Raw genomic sequence first — 16932 nt, 5'->3', positions numbered from 1 at the left:
CCAAGCAGAAGTGAGTTCTCTTGGAAACAACTTCCCACGCCTTTTCAATCATCTTGATGCAGGCAACTATGTTGAAGTGATATTTTCAAAACTCTGAGAGTGAGATTGGTAGGTTCAGTCAACTCAAAGCAATGCTTGAAGAGTGCTTTAGTGTAGAGCTTCTTAAAGTTAGAGATAATCTCTTGGTCCATGGGCTGGAGTAATGGTGTGGTGTTGAGAGGCAGAAATTGGATCTCGATGAAATGAAATTCTTCAAGGAGGTGGTCTTGTAGGCCTGGAGAATGGACAGGAGCATTATCCATAATAAGCCAGACATGGACTGGCAGATTTGTCTCAAGCAAATATTTTTTTATTGAAGGACCAAATGACTTCATTGATGCAATCACAGAAAAGATCATGTGTCAGCCAAGCCTTATTGTTGGACCTCGGTATCACATTTAACATGATATTCTGGACTTTACACTTCTTGTAGCCTCATGGAGTTTCTGAATGGTAAACAAGTAGTGGTTTAATTTTCAAGACGCCACTTTCATTGGCGCAGAATAGCAATATCAGACATCTTTCATTGGCTTATGACCATGCAGTGTATTCTCCTCTGCTGTTATAAAGTTATGCATTGGCGTCTTTTTCCAGAATTGACCCGTCTCATCACAATTAAAAACCTGTTGTGGCAGATAACCCTCAGAAGCTACGAGCATCTTGAAGTTCCGGATAAACTTCTCTGTTACCTTTGTATCAGAGCTGACTGCTTCGTCGTACCTCACAATGATGTGGATGCTGTTTCTTCTCTTAAACTTCTTGGAACACCCACAGTTTCCCTTAAACACTGTTTTGGCCGCTGATGATCCTGGCATCTTCTTAACGAGGTTGGTGAAAATCATTCTCACCTTCTCACAAATGGTGTTCTCATTAATAGTGTTGCCTTGCAATTGCTTTCCATTTATCCATATAAGGAGCAACCTTTCAACATCATCCTGAATATGAAACCATTGTTTAGATACTCTTGTCACTCCCTTTAAAGCATCTATCTCTTTAATCATGTCCTTGTTCTGGAGGATAGTGCAAATATTTGATGTTGACTGATTGTATGTGTGTGCTAAATCAGCAGTGCTCACACAATGTTCACATTTTTCAATGATTCTACGTTTCATTTCTAAGATAATTTTCTTTATATATATGAATATGGTGACCATGCAGCTCATTAGAATGAAATTACAACAAAATGAATAAGTCTGGCTGCTTACAGGTGTTGATATAAGTCAATGGGGACCGTTGAAAGTTTGTGTCCCGACCGGGACTCGAACCCAGGATCTCCTGCTTACATGACAGACACTCTATCCAACCCGAGCCACCGAGGACACAGAGGATAGTGTGACTGCAAATGGAATCTGTTCTTTTGGATATATCTGCTGCGAGTAATGAGTATAATGGGCAGGGGCACTATGAATATAGTGCGGGACAATAAGTTGCGAATGTGGGTCTCACGGGAAGCGTGCCAGAGATAAGTCTGTGCAGTCGCACTATCCTCTGTGTCCTCAGTGGCTCAGATGGATAGAGAGTCTGTCATGTAAGCAGGAGATCCTGGGTTCGAGGGGTATTCGTTTCATTGTAATTTTATTCTAACGAGCTGCATGGTCACCGATGGTATCTGTTCTTTCGGACATGCCCGAAGAAACAGATACCATCTTCATGTATATATAGTTAAGGCTCACTGGCCATTTGATCATCTTTTTCTGTGCGGATGTACAAACAGTGCTCAAACTTTTATAGGAACCGGCAGTAAAGCCGTGAGTAATGAGTATAATGGGCAGGGGCGTGCCAGAGATAAGTCCCTGCAGTCGCACTATCCTCTGTGTCCCAGGTGGATAGAGGGTCTGCCATGTAAGCAGGAGATCCTGGGTTTGCATCCCGTTCGGGGCACATGTTTTCAACTGTCCCCGTTGACTTACATCAATACCTGTATGCAGCCAGGGGTATTCATTTAATTGTAATTTCATAATTTTCTTTCTCTTATGATTGTCTTCGTGTGGCTTTATCTTCGGGGACATTTCTAAGGAGGTTATTAAAATTTGCACATTTGAACACTTGTGTAGAAAAATGTGTGATCACGAGCTGCAATAAGATGGTAGCAGAAAGAATGCTGAACCCAGACTGTGGTACATTCTGAAGATATTGTTCATATGCCACTGCCAACAGTGAGAGGTGTTCATATTATTGAATGTTTCCCCTGCTGCACATGAACGGCTGGTGACGTCACACTAAATAATCATCACTCGTTATGGGAAACATCGCTCGTTATGCGAGTCATTTTTTTACAATTTGTTTTGCTTGTTAAGCGAATTGCATGTTAAGGGAGGTGCTTGTTAAGTGAGGTTCAACTTTATACATCAGTAAAATGGTATGTATGTGATTATTATTGTTAGGCTTGCTAGAAGTAATGAGTTTGCAAGCTACTGTAAAGTGTTTTACGCTGATGATTTACATTCTGTTATGACACAGTGTGGTAAATAAAGTTCCCATTGTCCTCCTTAAATCATGTGCTTGTATTATAATACAGAATGCTGAATTTTTGTCAGCTAACTTGGAATTGATATTATGTCACTCAGATAGCAAATATTTACTCTGTAGCATATGATCCACGACAAAGTAACTAAAAAATATGACCTTTCGAAATGTCTACTTTGACTGTCTTCATATGTGTTTGAAACTCACATTTGATCTGTCACCCGAAGCATTGTGTGTTAATGTATGTGTAGTGTAACTCAGTCAGCGTTAACATCTTCTTTATGCAGAGGTCTTTCAAAGCAATATCTCTGCAGAACCATTTGTAACCCTGGAAAACTTTAACTCTTTGCCTTTGCAGCTGTTATTGATGGTTGGGAAAATATCTACTATAATTACAAAATGATGTTTCATAATTGACTGTCTTCTATTTGTTTCAATGGGTGAACAGATTATGATTACTTTGTAACTTGGAGCAGATACAATATAAATGAAGTACAGCATCTGCCTTGAAGTCTCAATAAGGAGTAATTCATTTCATTTTTAGAGCTTCTGTTGTTCGTTGCTGTTTTCATTCTTGGAGAGTGTATCTGCTCCTTGACAGTCAAGACACCACCAAGCCATCATGTCAAAATGTAAAAGGCTTACCCACAGAAGGTGAAGACATTTACTCGCCATCATGCCTTACCAAGTACTTGAACCACACACCTCTTCATTCGACTCTGCACAAACATGAAACAAAATGACTGTGCACAGTATGTCGTTTAGCTACCTATTCCCCTACCAGATATTACTTTACTATTTTGTCCTTGTCATCTTTCCTTGTCATAAATAGGGAGTGGGAAACGTTATTTGCCTAAACAGCAGTAACACTACAGATTTCCTCTTTTAAAGGAAAGATTTTGGGACAACCCTTCACTATGCTAATTATAAATGAATTTTCATAACATAAAACTGTAAAACATATGATTACTTAATTCTAACTGACCTTTTACTTGGAGAAAATACTCCGTCTTTAATAACAAGGCACAAGTCTTGCATTGAGGGAACAGAGTGTACCAGCTGCAGACTGTAGTGCACTGGAACAAATGATGCCTGTTGTGTGGGCTCTGAGGTCATACTTGGATCATTCCAGTGACTGGTAGAGAAGGTTGAGAAGACCACGTGTTCACGTGAAGTTTCAACGAATTTCGCACTATGCGGCATTGTCCCCAGAACTGATTGTGGCCCTTTGGTTCTGAGTCAGTTGGAAGGTTCTGTGACGAGCTAGGTTGTGACTTCCTGGACTTTTGCTATAAGGTTGAGAACTGTAGGGTCTCCTTAAATGAGTCAGGTATGCAATACACATGCTGGTACCTGACTGTGTGTGGGGTGCACACAAGGTTTTTTTTAGATTAGGTGACTTTCCATCAATTCCAGATAACAATAGCCTTAAGAAACCCAGAAGTATCAGTGTAAGATAAAAGAAAATGCCTCCCACAGGTGAGAGTATGAAAATCCTAATGGTAAACTGCTGAAGCACTTGCAACAAAGTTAGAGGCAATCATGAAAAGCAGTGAAGCTCAGATAATACTAGGTGCAGAAAGCTGGTTGAAACCTGAAATTGATAGTAGTGAGATTTTTGGGAAAAGTCTAAATATATATTGAAAGGATAGGTAAATGGGAAATGGGAAATGAAGATGGTGTATTTGTCGCAGCAGACAAGAAACTCAGATCCACTGAGTTAGAAATTGAAGCCGTATGTGAGATTGTTTGGGCAAGACTCAGTATCAGGGATGGGCATAAAATGATAATTGGATCCTTCTATTGCCAGTTGTCTCATCTCCTGATGTAACCAAAAACCTTAGAGAAAACCTCGGTTCACTTGTACATAAGTTCACCAGTCATTGGGTATTCATCACTGGAGACTTTAATTATCCAAATTGGTGGCCATTCATGCGGACAGACAACTTGTTGGTTGTCATGTCCACTGTGCTGCATTCAATATTGTTAGCAATTTTTCTTCACTACAGGGTTCCTTGCTTGCCAGCATCAGTATAACTATGTAACATTAATAATAATACCTCATGCTGTTTATTCATGGCTGGGATTGAACTTTTTCTAAATTTAGTTTTTTTCTGACAGAAAAGCTTTTTTGCTCTTGCCCAAATTATTCTATTTTATTATTTGCTTGTCAGTGCAGTGTCAGTCAGTCTTAGTTCTCAAAAGCCAGTAGTTGTATCGTGCTTGACAAAAGCAATGGAAAATTACTCATTGGGAATTTATAGTAATTATTATGTGTGCATCATATTTAAGCACTCCAACAGATAGAGTATACAATGAATGTTTGCAACCAACAAGGAAAAAAGTATAATTTTTATAAGTGATGTATGACTTAAGATTCATATGTGCCCAGTGATGGGTGTTGTGGAGATAAGGACTGATGAAAGTAGTAAATTTTTGTTTTGGAACACATCAAGTAATGATATTTTTTTCATAAATAGACCAAGCACAGCTCATAGTTAATGGCTTAGTTGGAGTTGCTCCAAACTATATATTAAAATATATTTCTCATTAATTGACAGAGTTTAAATTATAATGAAACATTTCACATATTTCCCACATTGACAGTCAGTGTTTCTGGAACTGTTAATACTGAGTGATGCTTTTCTGAAAGGTATCATCTACTGTCAAGACTGTGCTTTGAATACTAGTTAGTTCTATGTAGTGTCAGTCTACGAAAGGTGAAGGTTTTGTTATGTCTGTAAAACATGCATTTCTTCATTTAGCGGCAGATCAGCACAGCTTGCATCCTCATATGGAGCTCCCAAAGGCTCTGATTGTTTAGTCTAAGGATGCCTACCATTACTAAATAACAACTGTTTACATGTTCCACTGCTTACATCAGAAAGGAGTGAACAGAGTGTCTGAAACTTCAATATCAAAACATGTCTCTGAATAGCTCTATTATGCTTTGATGCGTCACTAATTGACATTTAGAATTAATTGGCAGCTTTGTCCTCTGTAGGAATAAGTTCATAAATGTTTTTCTAGAATACGCTAATGATAATATGAGTATCACCACCTAGCGAGAGTTTCATGAATGATTACAGGAAATAAGTGTGCCAAATTGCCACATTACTTTTCCCAGAAAAAAAACTGAAAGTAGCTGTTAATTTGTTTAAATTAGTCTTCAGACTTACCTCATGAAATGAATGTGTTGTAACACCAAATGAGTTTTATGAAAGCATCAGGTGCTATGACCTCACCAAAATTTCTTTATGAGAACAACTTGGCAAAAGCTTTTTTCTCGCAAGTGCTAAACTTCTGCAGATAATAGTGACCTTCTGAATGATGACTGGAGAGGCAGAACGTTGCTTCCAGGTGAAAACATTTGTGCGAACTACTATGAATGATGACAGACTTCATGCACTTGTGATGTTTTCTCTTGAAAAAGTACTGCTGAATCATCCAAATTTCAATGAAATGGTCATAGATCATTTTACAGCATAGAAAGTGACACTAGCTGATTTCATCCATAATCAAATAAACTAAGATACACAAAATGTGCATTAATATATGATAAGAATCATTTCCTTTGTTGTAACTACCTATTTAGCATGCAAAATGAAGTGCATAAAAAGGATGATAACATCACATTTTGTAACACTTTAGCACAACAGGCCATATTAAAGCTGACATCTTTTGGAGAGACATGCTATATCACTTAAATTTCATATTTTCATAAGACATAAGTATAAATATAAAAACCAACAATTACGGTTTTTTAGTTTGACAAAGATTTAAGTTGATGGTGGTTGTTTGGTTTTCTTCTATAAGCCAAGACAAAACAGCACCAGATGCAAGACAACATGGGAACATTACTGTTTCATTGTAGAAACTCATAAATGCTGCAGATTGAACACCCATAAAATTAGGTGTTCCATTTTCAGAAATGTGCAGGAAGCTAACATACACTGCATTAAAACTCCAAAATGTTTTTGATGTGTTTTGTTGTGATAAAGTGTCAGTAAATGTGATGTCAATGGATAATATGCTCTTGTCTTGGAATTAGCTTTTAATGTTATTTTGTAGTTGATTGTGAAATGGAAAGAAGACACAATTGTATGCTTTAATATCCCTTCACTGATTCCAAGAAATTCCCCTTTTGACAAACTTTGTCAGTAGCTTATGCAGTGTTTTGGACATCAAACCCATGTGATGGCAGCACTGTTGCAATTTAACGAACACCATCAGTGCCCCGGGAAGTCGTATGCAGCCTGGCTCGCTGGTTTTCAGGGTCCTTCATGCAATTGTTGTTTTGAGTGACTCAAATTTGCTACCAGATTTGCAGACTCACTAATTTGTGATGTTATTGTCCGGTTAGCACCTGATCCTGAGGTCCAAACTAGAGAATTGACCTTTTTCGATCGTTCTTTAGCTGCCATTACACAGACTGTGGAATGGCATGAGCTTATGGCAGTGACATCAGACATCTTTTTTGAAGATTGGTGGGTGGAATGTGCATGTGTGCATGGTAAACAGCCCCTGGTGTTCCATGTGGCCTTATCCATCACAGAGTTGCCTTGAACTGAAACTGTTGACAATTCCAACACAGTTGCATCGTGGTCCTGCCTGTTACCCATGTCAGGCTCGGTACGTTTGCATTGATTGTGGTGTCATAATTCGTGCACTAGGCGGTTCACGGGTCATTGGTATTGCTCTCCTTCCACTCATTGGTCGAGCCAGTAGTCTTACCCCAATTTTTGGTACATGTTAAACGAGAATGCCTACACATGAAGGCCATGTTTGTGGTATACTATCAAGTGCGCGACTTAGCAACTGATTGTGACAGTTGAAGAGCTGCAGGTCAGTGATTGGTTGCCTCTGTGCCTTCACTGGACTGTGGGCTGTCTCTGACGCCCTGAACGGGCATCCTGGTGTATCTTGCTGATGTTGTTAGTGGATGGGCACCCAGTAGAATTTCAGGTAGACACAGGAGTGATGATCAGACTCATTAATTAGGTATGTACAGGCTCTTGTGCTACCTGATGTTGCAATGGCCACTACGTCAAGTTGTGTCATATACTAAACAGTGTATCCTTATGTTGGGCAATTCTCTGTCTCTGCTTGTTATAAGAATGTGAAACAACAACTTACATTATTAGTGGTCAACTCCCCGTTGGTGAAAAATATTTTTGGACAAGATACTTTTTTTGTTTTTGGCATCCAGATAATTGACAAAGTTCGTTTTGTGTTTGTTGGTCCCTTTTCAGGATTTGAACTCATTACTACTATCTTGCAACCAGCTGTGTTAGATTACTTTTGCTGGGCAGAAAAGTTCAAGGTTAATGTTTCACTTAAGCCATCAATGGTGCCTAAATTTTGTTGCTTCTGCCTCATTCCCTTCTGTAAGCTCGCCAAAGGCTGAGTTGCACTGTTGGCAAGAACAAGGCATTGTTGCTCCTGTTTCTCTGAGACCCCCCTTTGATGGTGGTTCAGAAGCCTGATTGTGCTGTGCATGTTTTCACCGATTTTAAACAGATTGTCAGTGTGCAATGTGTCACAGATTCCTTTACGATTCTGCAGCTGAAGGAGTTATTGGCAAAGTCATTGAGAGGGAGGGGTGGTTGGGGAGGGGGGCAGTATTTTTCAAGCATTGAGTTGTGCGATGCATACGTGCAATTTCTGTTGAACACAGCCTCTTGGACTTTCTATTTACTCAAAAGAGTCTTTAGGCTTTGTCAATTTAATTGCTTGCATTTCGGAATCTTTTGTGCACTGGAAATGTTTCAACGATGTTTGGAGCAGTGGATTCCAGACATTCCCTGTTGTGTGAACTACCTTCATACATCTGGGATGTGGGCTCTACACAAGAGGAGCATTTACGAAACCTGCAGACAGTGTTCCAAAGCCTTCTGGAGAACGGCCTTTGTTGTAAGCTGGAGAAGTGTAGTTTTTTCTCCCCAAAGGTGCATTTTTCAGGAAAGATGCTTAGCAAAGATGGCCTTATCCCTACAAACGAACATATCAAAGCCATTGTCAATCTGCTGGCGTCCAGAAACCTGAAGGAAATCCAGTCTTTCTTGTGCAAGATTTTGTTTGATCCTAAGTTCATTCTGCAGGCTGCACACATTTGCTATCCTCTTAACTGGCTATGCCAAAAGGGCATTAAGTTTGTCTGCTCTGCAGATTGTCAATGTGCGTTTCAATCCCTCAAGCAGTGTTTGAGCTCTGCTCCTTGTTTGACTTCTTTTACACTGGGCAAACCTTTATCCTGGCCTGTGATGCTTCCCAGTATGGCTTTGTTGCAATTCAGTCCCATCAGAATCCGAATGGCGCCAAAAAGTCTATCACTTTTGCCTCATAGACTCTTTCTGCAGCACAGGTGGAAAAGGATGAGTCAGCTGTTGTTTTTGGGATTAAAAAGTTTCTCATTTTCTTGTGTGGGGGAAGGTTCCGCTTCATCGCTGACCATAAGATACTGGTTTCTTTATATGGCCCTAGTTCCAAGATACCAGATATGACTGCCTATTGATTTCTGAGGTGGTCCCTTTTTGTCAGTAATTGTTACATTACATTACTCCTCCACTGCCAAGTATAGCATGCAAATGCCAATGTGCTTTCGTGACTACTGGTGTAGCTTGACCCAGAGTTCAATCGTAAGGTGGCTCTTGTGTTTGCACTGGATGATACCTTGCAGCAAACTGATTTTCCATGGACAATGTGAAAGGTCATGACTGACACAGCTGCTGACCCAGTTTATAAGAAAATTGTTTCAGCTGTCCTGGTGGATCGGCTTGAGTGTGTCTCTTTGTGTGCAGATCCAGCACAGTGTACATTTTTTTCTCTTATGTGATGAACTCAGAGTCATCGATAGGGCGCTCATGCTTGCAACAGAGGAGCAGTGCTGTCGAATGGTTGCCCTCCCCCATGCTGCATCCTCAATTACTCCAGTTGCTGTATACATCGCACTGGAGTATGACTCATATGGAGGCATTGGTGTAACATCAAGTCTACTGCTGGCGATCGATTGCAGCTTCAAACTTCAGGCTTGCAGTCTGTGCGCAGAACCAGGCTGTGCCACCATGCCAGTTTTCCCCTTGACCGCCCTGCGCAGAACCAGTTTTCGTCACTGTGCCTATTTTCCCCTTGACTGTTCAGAATGTCATTGGGACAGGGTGGGTGTCTATTTTGCAGGTACGTTTTTGGGCAGCATGTGGTTGTTGGTGGTTGATGCTTCATCAAATTTCCTGTATGTAGCCAAGCTGTCTTCCATGTTGTCAACTGCCATTGTTGGTGCATTGTCAGTTATTTTTGCTATCGAGGGATCCCCCAAGAACCTAGTGTATGATAACAATCAGCAGTTTGTGTTGTGGGAGCTACAAGACTTTTGTATCTATAACAGTATCCAGCATCTGACTACTGCCCTGTTTCACTCAACTTCTAACTTGGTAGATGGAATCTGTATGTTCAAGATCCTAATGAAGAAGTCGTGTCTGCCTCTTCCTGCGATGATGCGTTGTCAAGATTTCTGGCTACCATACAGAGTGACGTGATTACCAGTTGCAGTTCGGCAGGATGTTTGCATGGAAGCCAGATTGGGGCTCCTGAATTTGTTGCATTCTGAGTCACATGTCCTGGGCAACTGTGGCCTGCCACATTTTGCCCCTAGGACTGCCATTTGTGCCTGTTCTTTGGGCCAGCATCAGGGATGGACGCCAGGTGTTGTGGTACATCACAAAGATTGGCAGTTGTTTGTGCAGGACATTGGTTGGGTGCAGGTGACCTCTCATGCAAATCAGTTGTACCTGTGCCGTGTTGGGACATCACTGTGGCAGTATTCCAGTCAGCCCAGTGGCAGTGTTGATCATGGCATTATTCCAGGTGCAGGCTCCCATTTGCAGCATTGTGCTTTCCTGTTGCCATCTCCTCCATGTCCTGTGGTGCCCTCCCTTTGCCTGTGGCTTCAGGCCCAGTGAGGCTTGCTCCTATGTCTCCCGATGTGGAGCGCATGGACTCTGACCCAACCTCCACCTCGTCTTCCTCGTCCTCCTCCTCCTCCTCCTTCTCCTGCTCCTGCTCCTAGTCTGTGGATGTGGCTCGTCTCTGCCAGTGTACTGACTGTTACCTCTGCCTATGCACTCTTCTGCCCCTCTGGCAGAGCCAGTGGCATTGGCATTGTCTTCTTCAGTAGCCAATCTGCTGCCTGGGTCTCTGGCACTCTCTCCGGTTTTGCACCAGTGGTCGGGGCCTAAGCTGGCTATTTTTGGCCTTACACGGCCTTTTCAGAAGGGAGTGATTTAGTATCCCTGCCAGTGGATATTACGATGGAGGCAGATCAGCTGGTGTAGTTATTGTAGCAGCAATTGGGGCCACATGTGATGCTTGGACAGACCTACTGATGGAAGTGGTGACAGTCAGCTGGGTGGGGCAGTTGTAATGCTGTGTTCAACCACCATGTATCGTGCCTTGCACCTTGTGCTGTGTGCTGTTTTTATGTGCTGTCATGAACTGTCCCTGCCTGTTGTGTGTTGTGATTACCCCCATGCACATCTGTATGTAGTTTCAGGTTTCTGCTTTCCTGTAGATTGACTCACATGGCGAGTTTTCATTTCCTTTTGCAGAACTCCACTCCCCAGCTTGTTGTCAAACCACCATCGGCCCATATGGTTCCTTGTGCTGACAGTGTTGTTTTTGTTTAGTGGCATTGTCACACTGGTGCAGATTCTAACTAAATCTTTTGGCTAGTGATATTGCCCACCCCAACATCCGCACCCCCCTCCCCCCACTCTCTCCCACCCACCCACCCAGAAATCTTGGTTTTGGTAGCAGGCTGATCTGTAGCGTAGGCTGCAGTCTAGATTAATTCCCATCGATAAATGTCTCAGTGCTCTCCAGTATGAAAACCACGAACCTTATGTGTAATAGACTGGCGTGATTTTTTGTGAGTGGTGTACATCTGTGTGTCTATTCTAAATTGCAGTTGCCAATTGTAACTTTGTCACTGTTTCAGTGTTGGCCCTTCTGAAATTGCTTGTGGTTTGTATTTCTACTAATTGCAATTAGACTGTGATGTGAAGTCTCAAGTCTGCTCATAACTTAAATGCACATATGCAATAATATGAAAAAACTTCTTAATCCTTAATACTCAGCCTCCTCTTCTTGATGCATATCCCTCCTTTACACCACCAGAAGATTATTATACCAAATAACTTAACATTCATTTTGTCATATAAACATTTGTTTTTCATGGCAGATTTCAATGAAAGCAGCCTTTTTGGTGCAGCTCCAGAGAATGTTATAACTGCTCTTGGGTCACAGAATATTACTGCTAATTACCACAACTTCTGCGTAACTCAAAAGGTAATTCTGGTACTAAAAACAGCATATTTCAGTCTCTTGTTAATATAAATAATAGTGATGTTTACATAGTCTGGTATTGTGTTTATAGAACTTAACGGAATTTGGCTTGAGTGGGCAGTGGCATGTCCTCTCTGTGAACCATGATATAAATGGTGTGGAATTTATATCATCTATCCAGTCAAGACTGTATCCTTTTTATGGTGTCATTTTTCATCCAGAAAAAAATGCATATGAATGGAAATCAAATAAAAACATACCCCATAGTTCAGATGCAGTGGTTGCGATGCAGTACTTTGCAAACTTTTTTGTGAATGAAGGTAAGTAATTCTTATTATTTATTTGCATTTTTTTTCACCTCATGCACTAACTTAAGGACAGGATACAAACTGCCACGTAAACAAAAAAATCTCCTGAACTTAAATGAAGATATATGATAAGAAGAATATTGTATATTTAGATTTTATAAGTAAGTTTGGTGTAGCCATTGCCAATGAGGAAAGTAATGATGGCAATGTAACCACCTTTTTATCACAGCATATAATGATGTAGTCTGAGAGGGGTGGGAGGTGGTAGGGAAATAAGGGTGAGGAGAACTAGGGCAAAATGAATACAGAAACCTGTCACAGATGATAGTGGAGGTAGAATGGTTTTGTACGCAAAGTAAAAAGAGTTCAGAAAAAATGCAAGGAAGAAATTGGACTTGAGGTTGATAAAATAAAACAATAAATCAAGACCAAAGAGAATTTGAGATTATTAATGATGAAGCTTACAAGAAGGAGAGAAAGAAAAGTAGCAGAAAAACGAGAGAAAGAGTGAGAATTGGGCAATAATGTTGAAAGACATAGTTTGATTTATATTTTAGAAGGCCATTAGCAAAGTTCATACCTTCACATGGAAGAAAAGAGAAGTCTCCAGTTTGACTCTGGAAAAGTTACACAAAGAAAACATGATGGTTGAAATCACTGGGTGCTAGATCTACCAAGCAAGGCAGTTGTGGTAAGATCTCATAGACTAAGTGTGAACAGAGTCATAGTTTCTTGAGTGAAGGTGATCAGGTGCATAGTCATGCAGTAGTTGCACATATTTCTCACTCATTTCTTAACTCTTCTGCTTGATCCCAGGCTACAGATTAATCAGAATATTTTGTAATTATCTGTTGTAATTTCCTGTTCCTTTTTTGTATAGTCAGTGACAATCTCAAGAGTTGGGCAGCATAATGTTTCCAGGAGAGAACTCTGTCCTTGTTTTCTTTGACAGAGGGGAATTTTTTGCACCTTTTATTTGTTTAAGGGTTGTAATTGTGAAACCAACATTTGTCTTTTATTATCACATGGCTGAAAACCTCGTCTTCCTTGTGCTTCCGTGTTCTCATTGTTTCTACAGCATTCCTACCTTTGAATGAGCATTAACAAACAAGGAACCCATTGTGCTGACATTCTGATTGTGTACAGTAGATCTTTCAGGTACTTATGCACTGACCATATACTAACACCACTCTTTCTGACAGTTGTTTGGCTGGTAATGGATCTTTATTTATTTAATTGTTTTTGCATCTAGTCATCAATATGAAGGGTTTTGGAAAGGTCAAATTCAAGAGGTCTTAGTGTTAAGGTAGTGATTACACACACTCAATAATGCTTGACAGAATACTTAACAATCTTAAAATATATTAGTACAACAGAAACCATTAATTTACCACTTATTGTGAACTCTATATTTTATCAAAATGATCTTGCTGATTTATAAAACCACTTGAAACATTTTATGTCTAACTTGCATATGATGTTACAGCACATCAGTGGGCTCTTAATGTTTTGTGCTTTAAAATTTGTTAAGTGAATGCAGACACATTTCAATTAAGACTTTTTTTAGTTTTGATTTGAATTATTTTTATTACTATTTTTCAGAGACAGTGGTGGCTTATTATACCTTATCACCCCATTAGTGCATAGGCTCCACTCTGTCATTTTTACTTTTATTCTTTGTCTTTGGACTTTATGTTGTGCTCATGTATATCACTATATTTAATTACTTCAGTTTTCTTAAAGACAAAAAAGAGTAATTAATTTATAGAGGTACAAAGAATAGATGGTGAAGAATTTGTGTTGTATGAAAACTTTATGACAAAAAGTTTTATAGCCCAGACCTTGTGTGACCCGTAACTCTTTTTTTGTAGCAGCAGTATTCTTCTAAGGTGTATGTCTACAACACAACCCCATGCAATGGGTAAGATGGAGATAGACTGTCCATAACATACAGTTTTCAGACTGTGGGTGGGCACCATTTTGGACAGTTCAGACAGAAAATAATAGGCCAGTGTCTATGTCATTACACAGCAGTATCCAGATAGACATCTAGGAATTTACAGCTGTTCACTTCCTCTGCCATTATCCCTCATAACTAATTTATACATGAGTGGTGTGAGCTAGGACTGTTGATATTTTAAAAAATATCGGGAATCCAATATATCAATGTTTATAAAAATATCATTATCGGCACTCACTATATTGAAAAAAGGTATCGATATCGATGGAAGAAATAACAACGTATCTGTCTATAAAAATGTTGGCCGTTAATTGAAAATATACCTCCAGTTTTAGAGATGTATGTTTAAATACTGATTTATATCTAAAAACAAAGATGGTGAGACTTACCAAACAAAAGCGCTGGCAGGTCGATAGACACACAAACAAACACAAACATACACACAAAATTCAAGCTTTCGCAACAAACGGTTGCTCATCAGGAAAGAGGGAAGGAGAGGGAAAGACGAAAGGATGTGGGTTTTAAGGGAGAGGGTAAGGAGTCATTCCAATCCCGGGAGCGGAAAGACTTACCTTAGGGGGAAAAAGGACAGGTATACACTCGCACACACACACACATATCCATCTGCATATACACAGACACAAGCAGACATCCTTTCGTCTTTCCCTCTCCTTGCCTCTTTCCTGACGAAGCAACCGTTTGTTGCGAAAGCTTGAATTTTGTGTGTATGTTTGTGTTTGTTTGTGTGTCTATCGACTTGCCAGTGCTTTTGTTTGGTAAGTCTCATCATCTTTGTTTTAGATATATTTTTCCCACGTGGAATGTTTCCCTCTATTATATTCATATCATAAATACTGATTTATTATTACATGTTCTGTACATCAACAAGCTACAGCCTGCCTATCCCCTTTACTGCGAGAAGAGAAAGGAAAACAATGCACGTTCACACTTGGTGATAACCACTTTACTAAAAATGGTAATTCCATGTAAGTGGCACAATAAAAGGTGTCTCATGGGTCTGTCGTTTGATTTTGTTACTTATAGGATTTGTAAAAATGGAACACCTACAGCCGTAGTTATGATGTTATTTATTATATGGCTACTCATTTCGGTAGCCATCTTCAGGCCTTAACTGTAGCTGATAGGGTTAACTGCAACTGTATATATGACTCATCAGTGGCCAACATCTATGAACTGGTTTTTGCAGGCTACCTGCAACAACAATGTTATTTTTCCAACCATCAACTAGTTGTTACAGATAGTCTGCAAAACCCAGTTCATAAATTTTGGCCACCAGCATCAATCAAGGCCTGAAGATGTTGTACTAAAGCACTGAAACTGGTAGCCATATAATAAATAATGTCATAAGGACAACTGTAGGTGTTCCATTCTATTACATAAGTGAGCAGTGAAGTCCCTCAAATCTCCAATCAGAAGGATTGACATACACGTGGGTTTGTCTGGAACACTTCATGTCGACTTCCCTGCTTTTTCATTTCTGCCAACGCCAGTGAACTAGCAGTTGTAGCGTCAAAAATGTGTGGTGAAGCCAAAAATTGCAGTTTCTCTTGGTAGCTCCAAGTGTTGATCATCAGCATTTCCCCTCACATGTCTCCGCCTACCGCAAAGGCCGATCTTTTCATTTGGATTTTTGTTCCTAATTTTCAGCAACTGTTTTTAAAGAATGCTGACATGAAGAAAGAACACACTAGTTGCATTAAAAATTGTTTTTTAACGCAACTGGTGTGCTATTTTTTCACATTGGAAATCTTATTATGCCATTGACACCGCCACCACCCAGTGCAATTGGTCTTCTTCTTTTGTGCCACATATACTTCCTTCACACAGTCAAAGAGAAAGTTTGGATGTAATGAAGCTCAAAAAGTAGTAAGACTCCTTCACACAGTGGAAGTAAAATTATGTTCTACTACAATTTAAAAAGAATAACTTCAAATATTCATCAAAAATTATTAAAAAAATGTAATATAAAATAAAAGTATTGGAACTTGATATTGCCATTTTGATACTGATACATCGATATATTGGGGAAAGAAATATTGGCGATATACATCGACATTTTTCGGAAAAATTATTGATATGTCCATATTTTGTCAACAGCCCTAGTGTGAGCTGCCAGTTGCAAATATTAGCTCCTGGTATTTACTTACATTGGCCTTCAGTCATTGTGCAAGGAAATATGTTTTTAATTCTAATACCCTATTAGTTGTTGAAAATTCCAGTTTCTCACAGTCTTTGCCATTGAATGAAACTGAGGTGTTGTCAGTATAATTTACAGTGTGAGATTTAAAGGAGTTTACAATATGATTACTATATGCTAGAAAAAGGAAAGGGCTAAGAACTGAGCCTTGAGGGACTCCCTTCGTCACTGTTTCACTTGTGGATTTGAATGTTAAAACCTTATTATCAATTTGATATGTAAGGTTGGTACACTGTTCCAATTTATCAGGTACGTGGCTAGTAGGTTCATTGATGAATCATTGATATTATATGCTTGCATTTTTTAAAATAATAGAAGCCTATGGTTTACTGAGTCAGAAGCTTTGCTGAGGTCTAGAAATATTCTGGTTGCATGGATACCCAATTCTATTTTACTGTATACTTCATGGAAGAAACTGGTAAGAGAAGTGGCTGAACTTAGTTTTTTCCTAAATCCATGCTGTCACTGTGTAAGCATTTCATGTCTTGAGGAAAAGGCTGAGAGTTGTAATAAGGTAACTGCTTCAGATATTTTATTGAAGGTGGGAATTACATCCATGCGGTGGCTGGGTAAGCATTGTATGTCTTGAGGAAAAGACTGAG

The 16932-nt window shown here is 39.7% G+C and overlaps 1 protein-coding gene across 2 annotated transcripts in view; it reads left to right on the top strand.

The window, feature by feature from the left end:
* The window catches only part of LOC126175320 (gamma-glutamyl hydrolase-like), a 92754-nt gene that overhangs the window by 59368 nt on the left and 16454 nt on the right, over window positions 1-16932 (top strand). For both annotated transcript variants that reach the window (XM_049922030.1, XM_049922029.1), the window contains exons 5-6: window positions 11741-11847; window positions 11936-12164. In XM_049922030.1, the coding sequence (XP_049777987.1) occupies window positions 11741-11847; window positions 11936-12164 (336 nt within the window). The remainder of the gene's footprint in view (window positions 1-11740; window positions 11848-11935; window positions 12165-16932) is intronic.

The sequence above is a fragment of the Schistocerca cancellata genome, chromosome 3, assembly GCF_023864275.1.
Source record: "Schistocerca cancellata isolate TAMUIC-IGC-003103 chromosome 3, iqSchCanc2.1, whole genome shotgun sequence".
Lineage (NCBI taxonomy): Eukaryota > Metazoa > Arthropoda > Insecta > Orthoptera > Acrididae > Schistocerca > Schistocerca cancellata.
Note: the sequence above shows the minus strand (reverse complement) of the source record. Positions and strands in the feature narration are given on the sequence as shown.